The following is a 25,862-nucleotide window of genomic DNA, read 5'->3' as shown; positions in this document are numbered from 1 at the left end:
GGGTTTATGACTGTGTATATGTCTATACAGAACTGCATAAACAGAAGTCCCTTTGGGCACACAAAATTCCATTATATCTGGAGAGACAAAGTAGCTTTTCAAATAGCCTGTGTCTCAAGTCCCGCAAGGTCAGCCAAGCCACAACTACAAGTATTAACAAGTCTCACAAGGTCAGTTATCCCATAAGAACAAACACCAACGAATCCCATAAGGTCAGACAGCACATAACCTCAAGCATCAACAAATCCCGCAAGATCAGCCAACATTTTACAACAAGCGGGTGAGTTCACGTCTCTCTCCACAGATTTGTATAAGAGCTACTAGATATCTTATGGTAGAGAACCATTACTTTGAACGATCAGACCCTGAATTGACACTGTATACTGACAATACAGTCCATGGATTTCTGGGCACAGTTTGGAACACATTCAGTAGGTACATTATTTCATAGTTGGTATTCAGTTACCACTGACATTGCTAGCAGAGTAATGAAGTATTAAACCTGTCTCTATGGTTAATTAACCCTCCTTATCATGATGGTTTATATGATTACAAGATGAGTATAAACCGGATAAAAAATTGCTAAGAACTAAAGATTATGCATCTTAGGGTCTGCAACAAATCCTGGGGGTTCAGTAGATGCAACTTGGAGTTTGTTGTCTTAAATTTCTAAACTCACTACAAATTTCATGCAAATTGAAATGCTATCCATTGATTTCAAAGTTGACATTTCATCTGCCATAATTATTTGTTTTGGGGATTTTGTTATTCAGTTATATTATGAATTTAAATGATATTGTAAATCTGTAATGAGCGCTAAATCCATTCAATGACTAGGAATCCATCCTAAAGCTGCTTAGTGGCGTTCCTTGCCCACCATCTGAAGGTGTCTTACTTTAATTGGGTTGTACACACTGGGCCTGATTCAGAGATGGAATCAAATCCTGCCTACAGCGGATCTGTGAAAATATGCTACCACGTGGATTGTACAGAGATGTCTACTGGTGGCATCTCTAATTCACCACTTAAGTACAAAAGATGCACCAATGGCAACATTGGTCACAAAATCAAACTCTTGAGCATATATCGCAGAATGACCCTCCGGAACAAAAACAGCAGGGTTGGTACAACTGTGAATAAAGTTGCAGTCGCTGGCTGGGAATCACCCAGAAAATATTACCTCCCATAAATGCACACTGACTGTCAATGACTCTGCAAAGTCACTGTGACTGACTGCCATTGATTACCAACTGCCACGTATTGCCATTCTATGTATGACCCAAAACTAATCACTCCGATCCACAAACATCGGCATATCATATACCTCTGAATTATGCCCACTGGGGTAATTCCAGAGCCGACCCTAGTCTAAATGATGCCCTAGGCAAGATTTTGGCTGGTGCCCCCTAGCACCGCCACTAGTTCTGCCTCTGACCCTGCTCCCCTTTCCCAGCACCATCAACCCTCATTATAGCAGTCATCATTTTGGGGCTCCTACCCGCAATATTTTAAATAGAAACAGTGCACACATTCGGGGCACAGCCCAAACAGGGGTGTGTTCTTGCTTGGAAGGGGCATGGCCACACAATAGTACCCCAATTCAAATTATGCCACACAGTAGTGCAACTTTATTCACATTATATCATGCGATGGTGTCCCTTGTTCACGTTACATAACACAGTAGTACCACTTTACCTTATGTACATTACTCCTCACATTATTCACATTATACCCTTAGAAAAAAATTGTATTTTAAGCACCTCCATGGCTACACTGCAAACCAGCACAATGCAGTGTGTGCTGGCAGGGGAGAAGAGCTGCAGCTGCTGCCACTTAAGGGGAGGGGCCCAGGTTCCCCACTGGGCCCTTCCATCAGACTTTGGCCTGGGTAGTTTGTACCCCCTACCCCTTTCTCTCGGGACCCCTGATAATACCACAGTAATGCCCCTTACACATGACACACATTATTAATGTCCTTATAAACATAATGCCCCTTACACCTTATGCCAACCTTTATTAATGCCCTTCATACACATAATGACACACATAATGCCCTTTACACATATGTTGCACATTATTAATGCCCTTATACACATGACACACATAATGCCCATTACACATATGTTGCACATTATTAATGCCCTTATACATATGAAACACATAATGCCTGTTACACATGTCACACATTATTAATGCATTTATACATGACACACATAAGGCCTTATTCTAATCCACTCTTTCTGACAAAATCCTTCTTAAGGAGCCCATACACGCTCCGTTCCTGCTCCGTCCGTTCTGTACTATGAGATGCGCGCTCCCACGGCAACTCATAGTACAGTACAAAAAGTATGTGCTGCACATACGATGTAAAGCTAGTACAAAAAGTATTGCATCGCATTGCATGCACAATGCATGCACAAGGCATGCACAAGGCATGCAATGCGATACGCTGTGTACTTTAAAAGTACAGAACGGACGCCCATCCTTTAGATGGACAAAACCATGTGCACTGCAGGGGAGCAGATGTAAAATGTGCAGAGAGAAATAGATTTGGGTGAGTTATTTTGTTTCTGTGCAGGGTAAATACTGGCTGCTTTATTTCTAATTCAATAAAGATCTCACTTTGAAGTAAAACCCCACCCAAATCTAATTCTCTCTGCACAAGTAACATCTGCCCCCCTGCAGTGCACATAGTTTTGTCCATCTAAGAAGGATTTTGTCAGAAAGAGTGAACTAGAATAAGGCCCATAATGCCCCTTACACATAAGCCGAACACTATTGCACAACCAACCCACCCGCAGACAGCACTCGCACAGCCGCTAACACTGTGACCTCTGCCTCTGCTTGGATACAGATGTTTCCTCATACATCTTGCCTCAATAGGCCATGCAGCTCCTTGCTAGTTCTGCGAACGTTGGGTGCCTTTTTTGCTGAAAATTCATCTTATTTGCATTGTTATGTGACCAGGACACACAAGGAGCTTCCGATGATTAAAATGATATGCGGCATGCCTATATTCTGTGTGACGACTGTGCCGGCTGTACCTGCATACAGAATGCTATGTTACAGTGATTTCCATGAATACACTATTTCATATGCAGATACAGCCTCACTCACACACAGAATATAGGCATGCTGCATATCATTTTAATCAGCAAAAGCTGCTGGTGCCCGTTAGTATTCCAAACACCCTAGGCATTTGCCTAGTTTGCTTATGCCTAGGGCCGGCTCTAGGTAATTCAATTAGGTGTGCAATTCAATTTGGGTGTTTCAGAACTTGCTTCAGAACATTACCCCAAAATCAACTTTTTTTATTATTTTATGCACTCCAAATATAATGAGATTTAAATGAAAAATAATTCCATTTTTCATTTAATTTATTTTTGATTAAACTCTTAATCCTTTGAGTGCCAACATCTCTTTGAGAAATGTTCAAAATGGGATGCGGTCAAAATCCCGACGGTCGAAATACTGACGCCGGAATCCTGACCGCCGCAATGCCGTCCCACTATGAGTGTCCACGACGTGGACGTGTCATGCCTGTTTTCGGGCGGAATAGCCACAGGCCTACCCTTAGTCTTGATGTTATTCGTTTTTGCATATATGCTGCGAAAGTGTATGTAGTTGAAATATGAGTTTGCAATGGCTTCAGTGGGTGGCAGCTTCACTTGCCTACCCTCCCGGAATGGCTTGGTGACTCCCAAAAATCGGGACCACTGCTGGCCCCCTGGGACAGTGGGCAAGTTCCCCACTATCTCTGGAGGCCCATACTCCCCTCAGCTGCCCACAATAAGTACCAAGCTGACTGGGGGCTTGGTGCCATATATGTGACATCATGGCTCAGTCCTCACTAGAGAGTGACAAAAAGCAGGCGTGTATAGTGGGGCGGAGCTTTGCTGACACGATTCAGCAGTAATCACATCATCGGGTCCCCCTTGGACTGCCCACCGAGTACAAGTGGGTAGTCCAAAGGGGACCTGATGATGTGATTCCTGATGAATTGTGTCATAAAAGCCCCGCCCCACTATACACTGCCTGGTTTTTGTCACTCATGTCACATATATGGCACCAAGTCCCTAGTCAGCCCACCTTTCTGCTTGGTCTCGTCCCTAACTCCCAGCCGTGCTGCTCCCTCCTGGAGGAGGGGGAAGCAAACCAGGGAACTGAGTCACTTTCTGATATTAGCAGTTCTGGAGCTGAGAGATTGCAGTTGCATACAAACATGAATTACTCCCTACATACAAAGAAGCTATAAGTGACATGATAAAATAATGTGTGTTGTTGATGAAGAAAGCTAAAATATTGTTAGTCACTACGTAGTGTATGAAAATGGTTTATTAGGCCACAGCACTCATATCAGCAGTTGCCATGTGATTCCCTAGCTCTCAAGCATCAAGGTCTGGTATGCTGATTTTACATACAAAATACTTTTCCTAATGAATCACGCTGTATTACAGACTTGTTTGCTCTACAAGAATACTACTGCAATATTTATGAAATGCTAATTTTGATGTCTGGACCTGTAAATTAATTCCAATTAACTCCTGTATTTACAGTTCCTGAGTAGATCAGTACTATGGGAATGTAACCAAATCAAACAAATGTCTGCATGACAATAATAGTGTTTTTTTCAGACCCAATGTCACAACATGGACTCCCCGTCATTCGCAGCCTGCTGACCCAGATTTACCAACTTTGCACAGAAAGTCATGGCCATGTGCCAAACGGAGCAGCCTGGAATGCATAGACATCAAGGTGGCCTCTTCATTACATAATACCTAAAATGTATACTGTTCTTGTCAGCATGTACCTGCAAATACCTATAACTCCTCTGGGTGTGCATTCACTGTTCCCAGGGAGCACAGCATATAGCACATTTGTTTCTGCATGGTCCCAGGGAGTTTATTATACAATAGTAACTTCCCATACATCCTCCAGATGCAACAGCAACTAGAAGACTAGCTAAACTGGGCCTCTTTCACAACATCTGAACCACTTGTGTACAGACATCAGACGCACATTGGTCAATCATCAACTTTCTAAATAACCCTATGGTAGTAAAGCATGGTTTTTAGACATTTTTACTGCATGTGAACGAAGTATCAATCTGTGCCACACTCCTGAAACAGTGATGGAACACCTACATTTGAGTCACCTCCCACAAATTGTCCCTTATTGTCCATCACTTTACAAACTATCCTCACTGTCATCACAAGACCATTGCAGCACATGCTCAGTGTGACTTATGGTGTGTACACAGGGTAAGATATGGCTTCCGATGTTGCCGATATAGTGAACATCGGAAGCCAGATCGCATGCTTTTTTAGGGCTGGCGAACCTGATGCGCTGCCGATGCACGCTCCTGTGTGAGCGCAAATCGGCAGCCAATTAGAGAGGACAGGCAAGACTATATAGTCTAAATTGTGCCCCTCCATGCATGCCGTGCGATGCGAGTCCTGATGCGATCTGATCGTATCGGAACTCGCACAGCACGGCATATCGCCCCGTGTGTACACACCATTAGTTGCATATACAGTGGCAAAATATCAGTCCAATGTAATAGTGTCCGAGTTCATTAAAACTCAGATGTTTTTGGCCCCGAATAAGAGCGTCGATTAAAAAGTTGGATCCAGATATATTGCCTACTGTATGTTAAACACACAACTTGGCTGGTGTAATGGAGTCCAAGACAGAAAAGTCAGACACAAAAATGGCTCTATAAAATAGGACATAATTAGAGCTGGGGTTTTTTCCGTATGAGTTGTACTCAGCAATGTTGAAAATCAATTCCAAAAACAAAATTATAGCCTATTTACTAAACATAATAATGTTAAAATTATTTCTAACCTTAAAATCAGACAAAAAATAATTTGATCTCTCAAAATAGCTCATGTACTGTACATGTCATTGGGCAAAAATTAAAGATTGAATGGGTAACAATGCACCCATTCGATGTGAAATATGTACGTAAATTAGCCATCAGCTCATTTCCAAGTGCCTGAATTCGTAAGATTTGACGTTTTTACTTACAGCAGGCATATCCAAACTATGGCCCTCCAGCTGTTTTGAGACTACAAGTCCCATCATGCCTTGCCAGTTTTGCTATTAGGGAATGCTTAAACTATGGCAAGGCATGCTGGGATGTGTAGTTTCACTTATTTCAATTTTAAAGCACTACTCTTAAAGCCTGTCACAGTGAGAAGCAGCAGACAGCTTCATGTGTAAGAAACTCCTGCCTTCTTTTCCTCCATGTAAGAGGACCACAATTTTTATGGGAGCCCTGCAAGGGCATAAAAACCACTGACCCAGAGCAGCATACCATGGCGAGATGTAATGGCACCGGAGTTTGGAGGCAGTGCGGGATGCCTGCCAAACTTGGATGTTTTTTTGAATGGGCAATCATTTACAAGGCATGGTTTTGCCTTGAAAGTGATTGCCCCTTTAAGAAAACATTAAGAGTTCGGCCAGCATCTGACACGGCCACCAAACTCAAGTGACATTGCATTCTGCCCCTAGTTGAACATGTTTTAAGTGGTGTGATGAAATAGTAGCACTAAGAGAATAATGAGTTATGAAATATCTATAATTTGTACATAGACACATTTTACTTTGCTTCCATTACAGATTAGTACAAGGTTATCGAAAAATAAAAAAAGCAGAACTTTGGAGCAGTATGGTTCGGTACTTGTTTCCTAGCACGGCCACAATCTTAAGTAATCGTGTCCCTTAATTAAGGGACACGATTACCCCGATGGACCCGATTTCTTTTGAAATCAGGTCCATTTTGCCGGCTAGGAAACAAAAATCGGGTGCATCGCGTCGGTCGGGACCATTAACATTGGTCCCGACGCGATGCCCCCGATATTTCCATTGACTTCAATGTTAAAATTTTTTTTAACATTGAAATCTTGTCGGGAAGTTAAAATATCGGGGGCATCGCGTCGGTCGGGACCATTAACATTGGTCCCGACGCGATGCGACGCGATGCACCCGATTTTTGCATAGGATTCAATGTTAAAAAAAATTTTAACATTGAAATGGTGTAAAAATGTCAAAAAATGTGAAATGGGTCAATATGACCCATTTCACATTATAAATGTCCCCGTCGTCGCCCCACGATACACGCCAACCCGAAGCGTGGCGAGCGCAGCGAGCCCGCGACGGGCGGCGGTACGCGTCCTCCGACCTTTTCATGCCCTACTATCCACTAGGGCGTGGAGTGAGAATAGAATAGTGTGGCGAGCGCAGCGAGCCACCGAGCCCGAAGCGTGGCGAGCGCAGCGAGCCCCGCGAGGGGACGCGGATATCTTCACAGTTATACGCGTCCCTTCGCGGGCTTCACAGGTGTCCGTGGCGACGCGGACAGCTGTGAAGCCCGCGAAGGGACGCGTTTACCTGTGAAGGTATCCGCGTGCGCTCGCCACGCTTCGGGCTCGGTGGCTCGCTGCGCTCGCCACACTATTCTATTCTCACTCCACGCCCTAGTGGATAGTAGGGCATGAAAAGGTCGGAGGACGCGTACCGCCGCCCCTCGCGGGCTCGGGACCATTAACATTGGTCCCGACGCGATGCGACGCGATGCACCCGATTTTTGCATAGGATTCAATGTTAAAAATTTTTTTAACATTGAAATGGTGTAAAAATGTCAAAAAATGTGAAATGGGTCAATATGACCCATTTCACATTATAAATGTCCCCGTCGTCGCCCCACGATACACGCCAACCCGAAGCGTGGCGAGCGCAGCGAGCCCGCGACGGGCGGCGGTACGCGTCCTCCGACCTTTTCATGCCCTACTATCCACTAGGGCGTGGAGTGAGAATAGAATAGTGTGGCGAGCGCAGCGAGCCACCGAGCCCGAAGCGTGGCGAGCGCAGCGAGCCCCGCGAGGGGACGCGGATATCTTCACAGTTATACGCGTCCCTTCGCGGGCTTCACAGGTGTCCGTGGCGACGCGGACAGCTGTGAAGCCCGCGAAGGGACGCGTTTACCTGTGAAGGTATCCGCGTGCGCTCGCCACGCTTCGGGCTCGGTGGCTCGCTGCGCTCGCCACACTATTCTATTCTCACTCCACGCCCTAGTGGATAGTAGGGCATGAAAAGGTCGGAGGACGCGTACCGCCGCCCCTCGCGGGCTCGCTGCGCTCGCCACGCTTCGGGTTGCCGTCTATCGTGGGGTGGGGTTTACGCGCTTGAATTTGGGGGGGTTGGGAATTTTTTTCATTCAATCCAATGTAAAATTGGGTCCCAGGGACCCAATTTACATTGGATTTAATGAAAAAATCGGGTGAAAAATCGGTCGGTCGCGTCGATCGCATCGCATGCGACCAAATCGCATGCGATGCGATCGACCCGATTTTTTTCAGCACGATCACCCCGATCTTAATCGGTGTGGCCGTGCTAGGAAACAAGTACCTATGGTTCTAAATAAAATTTGTAGTACAAAAAAATCACTAATAGATGGCTCTGTACCATGACTGGTATTTGTCGCAATGTTCGGGATATTCGGGTATAAATGCCCTCAGCGATAGAAAATTGTTATTACTAAAGGAGGGCATATTGAGCAAGCATAGTGAACATTTATGTACAGGTTATTGGACATTACAATGTATAAGCCTATTCTACATTTATTAATGTGCTATAGCGCCACCTTTCGACAAATTTTGTAAATAAACATTTGTATTTAACAAATGACTAGAGTATCATTATCTGTAGTAGAAATGTTGTCTCATTCCGAGCAGTAGGACGCAGTCCAAAGCCCTCTGAAGTGGGTAACTTGTTTTTCACTAACCCTGTACTTCATATATAGGTAAAGTGCTTGGATTCAGAGCAGGAAATATTATTAGAAAACATAAATGTTGCACCCAGCAATTAGAGCATCAACTGAATGTCTAAGGCAGGGATGGGGAACCTTAGGCCCTCCAGCTGTTGTTAAACTACACATCCCAGCATGCCCTGCAACAGTTGTAGCATGGCCACATAGTAAAACTGAAACAAGGCATGCTGGGATGTGTAGTTCCACAACAGCTGGAGGGTCGAAGGTTCCCCATCCCTGGTCTAAGGGAGAGGAGGACACCTGATTCTTCAAGGTCTACTATAAGAATTTTACACTGATTTATGGGTGGTCCACTTAGGCTTGCCAATCACACAGTAGATGGCAGTAGTTATCCTGCTTGGTTGTTGCACCTAATGGTAGAAGAGAGCAGCACCATATCTAAATACACAATTAAATGTTTGTTCCACTCATGGATGCAGACTGTCTGCAAAATACTCTAAGATAAAATAACCCAAAAGCTACTTTACTTATGTCCTGTCTTACGTGGCTACATGCATCAATAACGACACTGAGCATAAAAATTGGCCAATGTTCCCGATATATATTGTTAACGAGATCAGTATCATGAAGCTTTGGCACATGTGTGTATCATGCTTGTCCTTCAGCCACACAGATCATTTCCATAACTGAGACTGTAGTTACGAATGACCAGAATCATCATGCTCAGGTATACAGTCATTTGTAGCTAACTCTATGCACATAACAGTCACTATAGAACCTAGCGACATGTTATAGTGCCAGTATACAATGTGAATTCATTGCACCCAAACTTCCCTGCCATATTATGGGACTGGAAGTGAGATCATGGGGAGACTCATTATGCCATTCTGACTGGCAGCATGCCAGTGAGTGGGGTTGCCTGGCTATAAATTATAATATAACAGTACAGTTGCACTGGACCTGGGGGTCTACCTTAAGCCAGGCATCTCACGCTGCATTGCAGCTAGATATATAAAGCTGCATCTGTGTTTAATTTTGTAACTAATAACTATTTATATATATTTTTAAAAGGAGTTAAATCAGAACTATCCATATTTTTTTATATCAATTAGAACCAAAACATAGAACTTGAGGCTAAAGCATTGTGTAATTAATGTATTCTAATATTTTATACACAGATCCTGAATTCTATGTTGGATAAAGCTTTAAGAACAGCGACGATCATGCAGAGAACATCTGAAAGGATGGTGCAACAACTGACGGCAGATTTGGTTAATTGTCCTACATCCAGCAGCTACACATTATAGACCTAGCCACTCCACAATAAAATCTGAATTGTATATAATTTATTATCTCCTGTCTCTATATACATTTTTTACATTCTCTAAGTTGTGCCTAACAGTATATCCACTTCACAGATGATTATATTGCACTGTGGATTTCATGGGAGAATACACTTGAACACATGAATGTACATGTCTAAAATGAAGCAAAATTAAGATAAACAGATACCCCAGGTATAAGAAGGGTTAAACCTGCGTCACCCTCTGTATAATGGGTGATAATGAGCTTCCTACTACATTTGCTGATCCTTACTTCAGTATTACCTATTTAGTTTTTTTGTATGGAAAATACATTCACACAACTTCACTATTGCAAGTTATATTGCATGATAAAATAATCCCAGATTCCAACATTATGCGTTATTCCCTCAAATAGTTGCTTTCATTGGCTAACTATGGAGAATCATACCTTTTTTCCTTGTTAGTTACAGTACTTATAATATGTTTCACTGTTATACCCCTTTTACACCCAAATCCCGGATCCGACCCGGCATTTGGAACACGGATCCAAGCCAGGTCGGATCTGGTATTTGCACCGTTTACACTATGGTGCCTACACGCAGTGTAAACAGAGGCGGCGCTTGGAAATGACATAATCTCCAAGCACCGAGACCGTTGATCACCCCGCCGATCGTCTCGCTGGGGGGTAAGCCCAGCACCAAAGTAAGCTGCTGGGCTGCCCCAGCCCCCGTGCATCCAGAGCCCCTGTCCGTGAGGTGTATGGATGCTGCACACAGGTATCCATTCACCTCCTCTCTGCCTCCGCTGCTGTCTGTAGAGTACAGCAGCAGAGGCTGTGCTTCCCCCATTCATGTAAACGGGAGCCAGGTCAGATGACCCGGCGTACCCGTTTACACTGCTCTCTACCCAGGTCCTGCCCATGTTCTACCCTGGTCAGGACCTGGGTAGAAGTCCTGTGTACAGGGACAGGGGTTAACCCCTTTTACACCGCCATTGACCCGGGTCCACAAGGGAAAAACCTTGGTTTTTGTGGCGGTGTAAAAGGGGTATAAGTTTCAATCATGTACTGTAAGTGCAATCCCTCTAACATCACAACTCAATTTTGCTAATAGTTAGCCTGAAGACTATATTAAATTGAAACGTATCACCGCCTGGCAGTTGGCTCAGTCATTTACAGCCCACGCCGTTCAAGGTCCGAGAGTGCCGACCACACAGCCACGCATATCCAAACCAATATTGGAGAGGGCACCCGGCAACTTACTAACACATACCCAAGTACCTAAGACTGCGGAGAATCTACAAGCTATAATATATATATATATATATATATATATATATATATATATATATTTATATTTTACACATATACACACACACACACACACACACACAAAACACCAGAGAAAAAGGAACTGCCTAGTGACTAACAAAGAGGGTCTTATTGAACATAAGAAAATGTCTCTGTAAGTTACCCGAGATGGACGTGACAAATGAATGCTGAGCTTCCTCTCTAATTGTTTTACATATAATAGCAGCTGCTGAGGTTACAGAAGTGCCATCGAGTAACTCAATACTTGTAAGAGTTACTTTGTGGGAAAATAGTCAGTACACATGTCATACTGTATATAAACAACACTTTAAAAAGATAGTATGAAAGGTAACATAATACACCTGATGTCATTTTGTATAGAATGGAATAAGTAAAATGTGTTTATTCCAGCAAGAGCACCAGTCAACAAAATGAAAATCTCATTGTAAATTGGAGATCTGCTGCACAGTGCTGTAAAATCACTGATATATTCCTGTATAAAAGACCAGAAAGTTCTATTTATGGGCATATGTCACAAGACCAATATTGTTTTATGCTCATAAATATGGGTAATTGCTTTGCACCCTCTGTACATTCTTAAAGCAGAGATCATGTGGGTATTGGAAAAGCATACCATGAATGATATGCAATAGGGTGTGATTTTTAGACCGGTGTGATTTTTTGGCCAAAAACGCACGGTTACAGAAAATCGCGCATGTACTAGCCTTCGTTTGAGGTAAATTTTGGCACGACCATAAAAAAAAGTTGCATTCAAAATCGCAGCCAGATATTTTCTCATAGAAAATCGCAAATGTAACAGGGTGTGAGTATTCAAATGGCACCTTAAACATTACCAAAAAAACTAAATAGACCAGGTCCAGACCGGCAAGTTTGATAGAACCACATACATGGTTCTGTCCCCCAAAAATGTGTCAAAAAAAAAAAGCCCGGCTGTGGCATGACACCACTGGCTGGATGCTTTTTATGTTTAAGGCCTTGATCACCTTTGAATATCTGGTATATTTTACAAGCTATAAATAGCTAAATTATAGCCGTATATCCAGAGATTGCACAAACAAGACGTTTCTTTCTCTTGTCCCTGTTTGTCTGCTTCGACCACTGCACCCGTCACTTGTCTCCTGCAAGTCCTTGCAAGACATGGTATGCGTCCTGCCTATTATGTTATGCAGAGGATTATGCTTGCTGTATGACAGGTCTTGTTTTTCTTATCTGCTTCCACATTCCCCCGGTACAGCTCTGCAGTTTTTGGTGGTGCCTTATAAACAATAAGATCATGTTTATTTCACATGCAATGGTTATTGGCAGGCTGGCAGATGTAGAATAGAACAGATTTTCTGCTCAATACTTTATTCAAATATACAGAAATGTATTATTACCTGGTCAGGTGACTCTACTGGTTTATGGAGTATTGGGATAAAGGATTAATAAAAAAACTCAGAGGAGACTGGTTACCAACCTTCTGCACAAGATCCCGATTTTCAAAATCCCAATTAAGTATTTTAACTCTATTCCACACTTTCCACAACCTAACCCTAACCCCAGTACTCAGTTGGTATACTGACCATATGGATCCTGAGTGTGGGAATATTACCTACATCCCAAGCAGTGGTGGGCTGGGCCGAGAGCAATGTCCCTCCCCCTCCCCCCAGGACACTTTATCCATTAGCGCCACGGGCCCCCTTAAATACTAAATAGGGCCCTGGTGGTCGAATGTATTGTCCTGATGCAGCCACGGCTGCACACAGAGTTTCTGACTGTTGGTGACTGCTGCTAGGATTGCCAGTGCTAGATTGGTCTATAGGAACATGGCCTGTTATAATACAGGGGAAACAGCCTGTGGTGTCCTGTTATTATTATTATTATACAGGAGGAGCAGCCTGTGGTGTCCTGTTATGATTATACAGGGAAATCTGTCTGTGGTGTCTCATTATTATTATAATACAAGGGGAGCAACAAGTGGTGTCCTGGTATTATTATACAGGGGGAGCAGCCTGTAGTGTCCTATTATTAATATTATTATACAGGGGAAGCTGCGTATGGTGCCCTGTTATGATTATACAGGGGGAGCAGCCTGTGGTGTCCAGTTATTATTATTATGGAGGAGGAGTAGCCGGTGGTGTCCTGCTGTTAACATTATACAGGAGGATTTCCCAGCCCTCAACCTTACCTCTGATGGAACAAATTTCAAAGGTTTTTTGTCATAGCTCCACCCTATTACTGAATTATTCTCCGGCAATATTTTATTTTTTTCGAAAGGGGTGTTGGGGGTGGATCTCCAGGAATCATTGTTGCATCCAAGGAAACAATTGATCTATAAGATGTTCTGTAGCCCAGGGAATATTTTAAATATGAATACCCTGGAGCCACAACAGACAATCTGACTTTTACATGAAACAATTCAGATCCAGCACAATACCTTGTACCCTGTTTCGTTTCTGCCTATTGTGATATGCTCGCTTTGAGGTTGCTCTAACCCCACATACTATTGCATATTGCTTTAGCCTTGACTACTAACATGTGCTAATCCTGCCTATTTCTGATTTAGCACGACTCACATGACATCACTTCTCAGACCCACTTTAAGTTCCCAAGCCATCCATGACTTCCAGTAAGATATACAAATGGGCTCACCAACAGCAATTCCGCTTTTGTATTTCTAGTATAAATTACATATTTTTAAACATGAATTCCTGTTTCATTTACTAGCTTCGATGTCGGGACACAAATGGACAAAAAAAATGCTTCAAAAGAACCTAAGAAGAGAGAAATAAACATCTGTTGTCATATTCTTTCTGTTTCTATTGACAGACTGCATCTGTACCAAACATGCAGCATTCTCACACACCACGGACACATATACAATTAAAAATATCTTTATTTCCTATTGTCTGTTCGGAATATATTTCCTCTGTAGAACAAGGCTTACTGGAAGCATAGCAACAGTGTTCCCTTTATTCTCTCTGTGCCTGATTTAATATGATAAAATGAAATAAAAACAAAGCCACGTCCTTTTACATAGGTTACAAGTTTCTGAGTGACTGGCGAGGCATTAGCAGAGGTATGCTGTGAGGACGAGGCATACACATCAGTAAGACCACCCGAGGTCAAAACATGCAATTTAGTCACACAAAAGTTGAATTGCACAATAAATCCTTAATTATAAGATTAGAAATACATATTACAGTATATATTTAAGCATGTATTAAAGCATTAAAAACTCCTATCTTGAGCTGTACAGGTTTATTCATCAGTGCATGGCTGAGAACTTCAGTGGTTAAATAACTTTTTGTTTTAAAAGGCAGAGTTCATTGGAGAAGGCAACTTGTATTCCGGGTGTCTAATCTCTCACGCCACAATTTCCAGTTGGCTGATTGCGAAACACGTGTTTCGCCACATATATAGACATTCACACACATACATATAACTCAAGGTGCAGATGTGGTTCCCTGTAGGTTATTGCTTCGCAAGAGAATACAGGATTTTCTGTTTACCCCTCTATTGTAAAGGTTTCTTTTGGGATGCGCGGTTTAGTGAGGTCCTTTATATCATCCAGCATTGTCTTGGGAGTGATAATATGAGTAGAACCTAGAAAAGAATACAACAAAAATATAATGAGAAATGCACTTTTCAGTCTCACGCCAACTCTTGACAGTAAGCACCAGACTGTAACGTAATGTTTCCTCTAGGAGAAAGTGAACAATTTGTCTGCAAAAGTGTTTATTTCGCAAAAATCATTTATAGAAGTTTGCTCTGTATTACCTTTATTTAATGTTGGTACAACGCACATTGCAGTGCTAAAACTGTAGAGATGCAGTGACTCCCCCAACAGTAATACCCCAATGATGTGTAATACCCTGACCCAGATTACAAGGATACCTGTAATTATCCATGCATATTAAAGACTTGTATAAACTGTAGCAGGAACTCCCACTCTAAAGGGCTTTCAAAACTTGAAGCATAGTGCTTTGCATTTAAAAGACATTTTATTAGAGTTGAATAAGTCTGGCATATACCGGTATATATTCAATTAGATGGGAAATGGTTATTTTTTTTAAGAAAAAAACAAACAAAAAAAAACGGGGCTTTTTCACCAAAATATTGCCAAATTCCACTGTAAATTGGTTTTGTCAAGGCAATCCGTCACTTTTCGAAAAAACAAACAAAAAACATGTCGTAACCGTTTTAACTTTTGGCTTTTTGTCAGTTGAGCATCTCCAATGCTCATAAAATAGCTTTTTACCATAACCCTATTCAATGCCACATTGTCTATCCATTTAAATAGTTTTTGTTGCTGATTTTGTCAACTTCATTCCGCTTTCTTTTTCTGTCAGAAGCTGACGCTGAATGTTAATTAACTTTATTTTATCTTACTTTTATTGATTTTGCATGGCATATCTATCTATACTTTAAGTAAATGAGCCACATAATTTTATTTTGATTTATTTCTTACTTTTTTTTTTATCTGCTGAGGGAAGGAAATTACCCATGGTTAATTTTTACCCAGTTTCACTTCACCAAAGCCACTTCTCTGTTTGAGACTTCAGGGAGAAGATCAGCCATTTACTTCAGTAACTTCAGCCACCCCCACCTGTGGAACCACAAATCCCATCAATGGTGATTGCTGAGCTGTGTGGTTGCACAAGAGAGAGTGGCCCAAGTTGGAAAAGTGTCAGAGGTGCATAACTTCGGACCCCTCAAGAAAAGTGCAGTAAGGTAAATCTGTGCCACACGCAATACAGCAAATCAGACCCTTCCCAACAGGAGGCGTGTGGAATCTGTTTTGCGTGGAATAGACGGAAAGCTTGGATTTGGCTGGTGAATGCGAGTGGAACGAATATACTACACCATCACCTTTAGGGCATAAAATGATAATTGCAGATACACATACAGTAAGTTAGTAATATAATGCCTGCTAAACTCTCACAATTCAACTTATGGGATCACCTTTTTAGGTCACATACTAATTAACTGTTAATTGCCTTACACCATGGGACTAGCGAAAGCAACATTCCGCATCCCATGGAGTACTGGAGGTTACTATATGAGGCTAATTTTCCTGGAACTCTCTTGATTTGTGAGTTCTATTTTAAAGAATTAGAGTTCTCATATTCAAATGTGAAGCAGGGTGTGAGAGACACCAATCACAAACTCCCTCCTACGTTCTGCAAGATGGACAGAAAAACAGCGAACAGAGCTACGCCGCCACCACCGGCTCTGATTAGGATAAGGGGTCAGGTCAGTAAAATGGTTTCATTGTTAGTGGTGCAACTTTAAAATGAAAGAGTAGCCATAATGAGCATTCTACTTACCAATGATAACCTGCACAAATTTGTTGGACTGAGTCACTTCATAAGCACAGCGGATTTCAGAGTATGTGATTCCTCCAATCACAAAAATAATCAGTTTAGACACACTTTTCCGTTCTTCCCGGTTTAATGTATTGTGTTTCTGCCTGGCACTGAATACAAAAGATACATTTACTGAATCAGATAATAAATATATCTTGAGTGGCCAAAATATTATGATCACGAGACGATCTTATGCATATAAGCTATTAGGATGTGTGAATAGATATAAAAAGAACACAAAGGCAAAGGTAAACAGAGATTGATGAAGTGAATCAGTCAGGAAATAATAGTTAAACAAGGCAGTCAGATGGACTTTGAATGTGGAATGGTTGTTGGCTATTGCAGCAGTGGTGTGAGCATTAGCAGGTGGCTGCTCTCTTCTATTTCAGGGCGCAGTTGCGCTACAGAGTGGAGCAGCAGACAAAACTGGGATCTGAGCACATGGCCTGTGGGTGTAAACAGCTACTGAAGACTAAAGTGGAAAGCATAGTGGGTGGAATGTAGAGTGGGCAGACTTACTCAGTCCCTCAGATGGGCAACAGTGCACCACAATAAGGATGATCTGAGTGAGGGACCGATTCAGATGGCCTTTCAATGAAGAGTACACTGTACGGACAACAGAAGCAGATGGCCTGTCCATTGTTATCTGCTGCAAACAGGGGGAAACACTTCCAGGTTGCTCAGGAACTTTGATAGTAAATAATTGGAAATGGGTCGTGTTAATCTAATTATGTTTTTAATTACAGCATGAAGATGTTAGGTGGAGGATATGGAGGAATCAACATGAAAGCATAGATCTTTTAGCTTTGTTATAACTCTTCAGGCGGGGGAGCCAATATTAGGGCATTGTGCCGGTCTTCATGGAAGTGGCTGGGCCATTTAATTTGTGTGGATAGTTAGAATTCAAACGATATTAAGGACAAGAAGTGGTCTGAATGTACGAACCCGGAAGTCATAACAATTTGACCACTCAGTGTATAGTTCTAGTGTAATAGAAAAGGGGGAATTGTCATGCGCTCACCTCGTGTGTATGCACTATGTACAGATGATGTGGAATGCAGTCTGTTGGGGTAAAAATACGTTTATTGTAGGTGGTTATAAAATATATAAAGGTGCGTAGCCTGGGAGGTCAGTCTGTGACCTGGAGGGTGACTACAGTTCGTGGTGGGTGTGGGTGGGTGATGCTGGGAGCCCTGGTCGGGAATGAGGGTCTCAGCAGAGCCCTTTTACCATAAACCTCCTATGGTTTATGTCTCTCAAGTTATGGAGGGGTGTGGGGGGGGGGGGGGGGGAGGATAGGGTGGAAATGCTCTGAGCCCTTGCGGGGATGGGGGCGTCAGCGGAACCCCTTTAACCATAATCCTCCTATGGTTTATGTCTCATGCATTATTGCGAACCCAAAAGTACCAGTGGGAGAGGGTAATAATAAATAGCTGATAGCGGCTGCTACAGCCTCTCCTCATTAAGACACAGCACGGACTTCCTGCTGCGCATATCTGCAAACTACTACAGGGTAAGAGATCAGTGAGCGGAACGCCGCTCACTGCCTGACTTTATCTTAAAGACACAAACGCAGACTTACTGTATGAGACATAAACCAAGGAGGTTTATGGTAAAAAGGGTTCCACTGACACCCTCATCCCCGCCAGGGCTCATAACAGCGCACACTTTGAACCTCCACCACAGAAGCATAATTACCCTCTCCCACCGGTAATTTTGGGTTCGCATTAATGCATGAGACATAAACCATAGGAGGTTTATGGTTAAAGGGGTTCCGCTGACACCCCCATCCCCGCAAGGGCTCAGAGCATTTCCACCTTATCCCCAATCCCCCCCCCCCCCACCCCTCCATAACTACTTCTGCTGAGAGACATAAACCATAGGAGGTTTATGGTAAAAGGGCTCTGCTGAGACCCTCATTCCCGACCAGGGCTCCCAGCATCACCCACCCACCACGAACTGTAGTCACCCTCCAGGTCACAGACTGACCTCCCAGGCTACGCACCTTTATATATTTTATAACCACCTACAATAAACTTATTTTTACCCCAACAGACTGCATTCCACATCATCTGTACATAGTGCATACACACGAGGTGAGCGCATGACAATTCCCCCTTTTCTATTGTACAATTTATGAGATTTGACTACTCAGTCATAGCTGCTCCCATATACATAGTGATCATTAGCGCCGTAACCAAGCCTCTCCTTAAAATAGTTCTAGTGTAGTTACTACAGTACAGTTACTCAGTGTATAGTTACAGTGTAGTTACAACAGTACAGTTACAGTGTAGCTACTACAGTACAGTATAGTTACTCAGAGGTATAGTTACAGTGTAGTTACTACAGTACAGTTTCGTTACTCAGAGGTACAGTTACAGTGTAGTTACTACAGTACAGTATAGTTACTCAGTGTATAGTTACAGTGTAGTGCAGAGGTTACCACCGCTTATACAATCCTAATAGTGTGCTTTGGGTGGACTTTCTATCATAGGGGTACATTTGATGTACCCCTGTACCACTATACTGCTTTAATACAATTATCATTGCAATATGTTTATTTACTCTGCAGCAACAAAGTATATAATATATTCATCTCATGGAGGCCACTGTAGTACAAAGCTAATCTTTCGGGAAAAGTCCTTGTTTGTAAGGGATTAACAGAAGTCTCCACCTACCTGACTGCCCCAGAGCCATTCCATGCTGCAGGGCACTCCGAGCAGTAGGGCCACTCCCGGGAGTCTAGCTTATTCTCTATATTGTCCTTTAAACAAAAACATGAAGCAACTATAAATTGTGGCATATACGAACACTATTCAGAAATGTATTATCAAACACAACTATAGATTCATCAGTAAAAAAATTGTAATTACTTTAATTTAAAAAGCAATGCAACTCTCGTATTTTCCTTTTATATTTGTTATGTGGTATGGGGTAAATTGGCTCTATCTTTGGATCTGGAGCTCGGTACACAGTTTTCATGGGTGTTTGCTCCGAATGCTCTTGAGCAGGTATTGCCCATACACATTAGAGCGAGTTAAATAAATAATGGAATGATGTTCCGTCCTTAATTAAGGAGGAAATGGACGATAGTGTAATTGCTACATTGGATGTGCAAACAAACCTAGCGACTGCGTGAGTGTGCAATTACCTGTACACACTGAGTGATGTAGGCAACTTTTTCATTACAAGATGACAAAATCAGCAAGACATCACTCCAGTGTGTGCTCCCTTCCCTATGGCAGACTGAGGGCCATATGTATCATGCTTCAAAAAGTGATAACGTGGAGAGTGATAAACAACCAGCTCCTTCCTAAATTCTTTAAACCCAGCCTGTAGCATGGCAGTTAGGAGCTGATTGTCTGGTTGTTTATCGCTCTCCATTTATCACTTTTTGAAACTTGATACATCTGTCCCTCAGTGGCTTTAGGTGCCTTCTGGAACACAAAGCAACTCTACCTGCAGGAGGTAAGAGACGGGTTCTCCCAATTCTATTCCAACACTTTTCACTGCTGGACAGTGATGATGAGGTAAGATCCTACCTGCCATACAAAGTTTATGGAAAGGGCAAAGGCTGGCCTGCTACGTCGACATGACTTCATTTATCTCACCTCAATGACATCTTTTATCAGTGGTGTCCATCTAGAGAGCTGAAAGGTTTCTTCCTTTGATCGGTCCCTCCTTGCTGGTTTACGCTGTGTAGACTAGAAGAGGAGAAAAAGTCTCAAAAACATGTTTTTTTACATAAAATTTTGCTATGCTAAATGAAAAAAAAAAGCAACAATTAGGAGAATGGTTGTTTAGGGAATACACCTGGAAAATCGCTTCAGCTACATAAGGTTTTCAGAGACGCAAGTTTTCCAAAAAATAAGTGAGGAAAATAATTCATGGTAAGTAGCCATTACTAAGCGGTACGCAGGACCAAGGCCTGATGAACAGTGACAATAGGCAGCTTGGAGAAATGCATACTGGGTGCACAACAAGTACAACAAACCCAGATGCACACCCGTGTGGCTGAAGCAGGCATTCACTTAAGGATAAATCTTAAACATTTTCTTAAAGCCTAAGGTCGGATGAATATTAAACAGCCCTGAACCTTCGACCGATCGAGTATGGATGGATCAGAACGTTTTTTTGCCGTTTATCAATCGTACCGCATGAATCGGGAATTATGAGTAGCATGTGGGTGAATGGATCCATCTGTCCCCAAGTGGTAACCAAAGGAGAAACACTCACCTAGGGAATAATCCCTATATGCACATAAGCATATATCTTTTAAGGGTCCACAATCAATCCTTAAAATAAAAGGTCCACCAACGTCCAGAGAACCAGGGTTTTATTGAAAAGTCACAGAGTAAACAAAGTATATACAGTAGAAGCAACTGGTGATGACAATCTGCTGATGAATAACTCCTCCCCACATGGATCTCAGCCGGAATGAGTCTGGAAGAAGAGGGCTCCAAGATGACAGAACAGCAGAAGTCAGCCAGTAAATGTCCTCACCGTGAGATCCTTGTGGGGAGGAGTTATTCATCAGCAGATTGTCATCAACAATCACTTTGACAACGTCAATTTCATAAATATAGTATCAAGTCTAAGGGGTCAATTTACTAAAGCTTCTAAAAATGGATAAATGGTGGTGGCATTGCCCATAGCAAGTCAATCAGATTCTATCATTTTTGGGTGGCAATAGAGACATTATAGACAGAATCTGATTGATTTCTATGGGCAACATCATACAGCAATACCAAAGCTTAATTATTTTAGATGCTTTAATAAATGTGCTCCTACGTGCTCCTGTGAGATGAAGACTTGAGAGTCATGGTGGTCTCCTAATATACATTCTCCGGAAATGTATTTCTAACCTCATCATGCATTGCGCATGTACTCATGGCCAGAAGCCTACCAACATGAATCTCACCATCATAATCAGTAATCCACCCCATGAGTAATATTTGTAGGTACCCTCAAAAATAGATCTCTCCGCTTTGAGTTAGTATATACTTATTGTAATAATTATGTATCATTTATAGTTATCCTACATACATTTACTGAGTATTTCATGGAAGCACATTGCATTCTAAAGGATTCAACCATTGAAATTAGGCCTTTCCAAAACTCGGTTCTCAAGGCACTTTGAGTGCCAACGTTGCTGTGAGCGATCCTCAATATATCTGCTAAACATTTCAGCATCCCTCACAGCGACTTTTAGTACATATAAATACAGATACAGCCAAGTCAATTAATTGTAGTTAGTTAAATATTGCACCCAAATAAGGACACTCATTGTGAGCGGCACTGGCATTTTTAACGGCTATTTTGAGGATCTCTCACAGCAACGTTGGCACTCAATAAAAAGGTATGCTTGGCAATTTTCACACCTATTTGACATATTCCTTGGCACTCAAAGGGTTAATATACATGCTTGTGTGCACATGGTATAATCACTTTGACTTATTAAGTCACCTGTGCTTAAGCATGGATATCCACATTCATAATGGGTAGATTTCTAAAAAAGAAGTGAAGCATAGACAAAGATGCGTGTAGCAGATTTATGGAGAAGATTACATTAGTATTTATCATAGCATGTAGTGCAATGCATGGTTACATATCAATTTAATGAATAATGCACAGCCACACTCATTTACAAATATCATATAACAGATAACCAGATTTCACCCACTTTGTCCCTATTTATTTATTTATACTTGGGCACGTTCGCAGTGTCGGGTATTTTGGAGTTCGCTCAGGGATTCTAGTGTTCGATTGCATTTGAAAGCTCAGGTATTCAGACACGCTCGAGCGCTCATGTATTGGGGCACTAAGCGCTTGAGTGTTTGGGCTCCTGGGTGATCGTGGGGGGGAGCAGCGGTGGGGGGGTGGGTAGGTGTGTGGTCAGCCTGTGGGGAAGCGAAGACGGCACACACCTACAGGTCAGCGACATGCACAGAAATCTTCCGGGGGAGCCAGCACTAGCAGCGCAGCCCAGCCCGGAAAATTTCTGGACATACCACCAAAGGGGTTAAAATTTTTCTGAAACTAAGATAAATCTTTGTCAGAATGTACTCTAAAGGTGCAATCATAAGATGTGCGCATAAATTAGCCTTGAAATCTTTTGTCCGCCCTGGACAAAAGACTTCAGGCAGGCGCACATCTTTACCAAAGATTTTTCTTAAGATCCCGTGTGCGTTCCTATGGATCTTTTGTTAAATCTTCTAATCTTTTGTGCAGCACGTAAGATCAGAAGATTTAGCAAAAGATCCACGGGAGCGCGCATCGGACCGATATCGGCCGATTATCGATAAATATCGGATGATATATTGGCCGATTTATCGGAAATCGGCCAAAAAATCTTTTTAGTATGTGGGCACCTTTAGCGTGAAATCTTTTGTCCAGGACTGACAGGTCTTAAGGCCACAGATATTTCTAGTGTGTAGGCACCACAATATTCCTGATAAGTTTCCTAAATGTTTGAATTGTATGAATGTTACAATTCATTCTTATCTTAAAAAGGTAATGTACTTCATATTTAAACAATGCACATAATAAATATACAATAAAATGAAGGGCTTCTACTACTGGTCCCTCTCTGTATGGGGTCAATGAACAAATTACATATCCAGAACTGACCTGAATGCCCAAAATAGACAGTCTTAAAAAAGGAATAAAGAAAAAAGGTTAGCTAAAAAAAGCAAAGGGAGAACAAGGAAAAGCAATAGAGGACAGATATTTTGAAGGGACAGTACTTTTGCCTGAACCCTGTGCGTAACTGTTAACTGGACCACACACAGCAGTGTATGAACATGGCTCATTGAAAGTTCGGGGGTTAATAACTACATCGAAGGGAACATTTAAAAATAAAAAGGATCATCATACATGGAATATAAGAGAGAAGCATGCATAAAAAAAAAAAAATCAAAGAAAGAAACCTCAATCATAAGATAAGCATTGTTACACATACATATCCTGATGCACTACCATGTGGTTTGAAAGCAATCCATCTGCTCCATAAGTTATTACACAGTATGTAAAGTTAAAAAATGGCTGCTCTTAGGCAGTCCATCCCTTACCCTGGGGACAATCGGTACTCCAATGTACTTCCAGTTTTTCAAAACATCTCCATCGCTCTCAATCTTGGCATGCTGAATAAGTCGGTCCAAATTCTCCTGAGTTGTTCCTTTAAAGGAGAGAGAAAAATCACTGTGTGCATTACTTAGTATTAGATGTGTTCTCTTGTTGCAATAAGAACAACATTGTATCCATTTCTTAGAGATTTTAAAAAAAAAGTTAATTCTTTCAAGCCAATGTGTAAAATAAAGCTTGAAAGGTCTTCTGTTTCTTTGGGAATCAGAGTCCCTGCAAAGGCTTTTAAATGGTAAACAAAAGATCTAGGATGGGTTTAAGCATTACCCACAGAAGGCAAGAAACTTGGAAGAAAAAAGTCAGTTTCCCCACATTTGGCATAGGAAGAAAGAACTGAGAAGGTGACACATTCACAGTGGTTGCATTAAAATGTTTCGGTTATGGGAGAAAACGCAGGGGTGCCACTGCATGCAACACTTTTCTATAAAGGTCATCCTCAGATCTGAAGACAACGCACACTGAATAAAAGATTGAGAAGTGGCCACATATATCACAATCCACTTTGATCCAACACCAATCTAGAGCGGTCATTCAACTCTTCCTCAGTTATTATAATTTGATTCTTCTAGCTATACTTATTGAGATGTCCAGACTCCCAGTATGGAAACAATGGGCACGCATTGTAGCCAATGCTATTAATTTACCTTTACATGCTGTCCCTTGGGTTTCTTAATGTCAGCGTTTATCTCACCCTAGGTTGGGACCAACACTACAATGTTGGATGACATAGGAAACTGCCCCATTTAGCCCTGGACTCTCACTAGCCACACCTCTAATAGGCAATCCCGACCCCCCCCCCCCAGGGATGTCAACTTCTGGTTTATCCTACTGGTCTGCTGTAGGGATTTCACGTATACTTGGTTTCCAATTGTGATTTACGAACATTTGCTGCCCTTCAGCAGGAACATCACCTTTCATCCCACTCATTCTGGTTCTATTTACAGGCAAGGCATTATGTGCCTTCTCGTAAAACAGAACCCTTCAGATGTAACCCTACTAAATTTGAAGCCCTTTGTTTGATGAAAAACTCGACGAGACACCTAGTTTCCCACTTATACCAGTTATGTCTGGCAGGCTCTGCCACTCAATTACCCTTTATACGTACTAGCTTGGCAGGAAGAACTCGGAAAAAGTCTAACGGAAGCCCAATGGGGCCGTATATTTTGTTATACTTTTGCTAGTTCTTCTTCCCGTCAGGTACTAGCAACTCAATATAAAATCCTAGCTCGCTGGTATAGATGAAGATAAGAGGTCTTTATCATAGGGAAATAGAATTCAGCTTCTGAGCATGGAAGTGACAGATTTAGGGTACTGGAATCTACAGATTATCAGGAGGGGGGCTGAAGATAACAACTAAATACTGTATTGCCACTCTACCCGAGAATATATGAATGCATTGGACAATTACATGGGCCAGTCACAGTGTCTCCTTACTGCTGATAACATAGCCAGAACTGCAATATATATTAGTGTAAATCATCCTTTTTCTATAAGAACAGCAGAAATTGCCATTACATGTATATGGCCTTTCATACTGCAGCTTATTAATACATATGCATAAACAAATACAGACTGAAACCCATTACTTATGTGAATGCTAACATTAGCAATACTATAAGTCATACCCCACTACTTTGCTACTCACCATTTTCCACAAAAATGTACAGAAGGATGGCTCTTATCTTATTATATTTATCCAGATCTTTGTTGAGCAAAACTGGTAGCAGAACGCGCATGTGTTCCTTCACCTTCTGCCCATCAACATCGGTGCCCAAGGCTAGATCCTACAAGACACAGAATCATGATTACATATCACTGTCAGAGTCATCTAACAATTATCTTTCTTACTATTTCTCTTTGTCACATGTACATTTAAAAGTAGTGAAGGATATCGGCATATACTAAAGAGTCAGGCAAAGAGGAACCCACCTGCCTCTTCTTCCCTCGAGATACCAGCTTGGCCA

The 25,862-nt window shown here is 42.0% G+C and overlaps 2 protein-coding genes across 7 annotated transcripts in view; one reads left to right on the top strand and one right to left on the bottom strand.

The window, feature by feature from the left end:
- Positions 1 to 10,101, top strand: part of AKNAD1 (AKNA domain containing 1) — an 82,950-nt gene extending 72,849 nt beyond the window's left edge. For 5 of the 6 annotated variants that reach the window (XM_083156830.1, XM_083156832.1, XM_083156834.1 and 2 more), the window contains 3 exons: positions 31 to 280; positions 4,635 to 4,755; positions 9,952 to 10,101. In XM_083156830.1, coding sequence (XP_083012956.1) covers positions 31 to 280; positions 4,635 to 4,755; positions 9,952 to 10,080 — 500 coding nt within the window. In that variant the 3' untranslated portion in view covers positions 10,081 to 10,101. Of the gene's footprint in view, positions 1 to 30; positions 281 to 4,634; positions 4,756 to 9,438; positions 9,494 to 9,951 lie in introns of those variants that run through there. The other variant, XM_083156833.1, reaches the window with a different exon arrangement.
- A 4,163-nt stretch (positions 10,102 to 14,264) lies between these two features.
- Positions 14,265 to 25,862, bottom strand: part of STXBP3 (syntaxin binding protein 3) — a 102,522-nt gene continuing 90,924 nt past the window's right edge. Inside the window, exons 14-19 of the mRNA XM_083156828.1 lie at positions 25,544 to 25,682; positions 23,826 to 23,932; positions 20,367 to 20,459; positions 19,434 to 19,519; positions 16,717 to 16,865; positions 14,265 to 14,992 (exon numbers count right to left, since the gene is read on the bottom strand). Of these exons, the coding sequence (XP_083012954.1) occupies positions 14,895 to 14,992; positions 16,717 to 16,865; positions 19,434 to 19,519; positions 20,367 to 20,459; positions 23,826 to 23,932; positions 25,544 to 25,682 (672 nt within the window). The 3' untranslated portion in view covers positions 14,265 to 14,894. The remainder of the gene's footprint in view (positions 14,993 to 16,716; positions 16,866 to 19,433; positions 19,520 to 20,366; positions 20,460 to 23,825; positions 23,933 to 25,543; positions 25,683 to 25,862) is intronic.

This window comes from Crinia signifera, chromosome 8 (genome assembly GCF_055691185.1).
Source record: "Crinia signifera chromosome 8, ASM5569118v1, whole genome shotgun sequence".
NCBI lineage: Eukaryota > Metazoa > Chordata > Amphibia > Anura > Myobatrachidae > Crinia > Crinia signifera.
The sequence above is the reverse complement of the archived record's forward strand: the minus strand, read 5'-3'. Positions and strand labels throughout refer to the sequence as shown.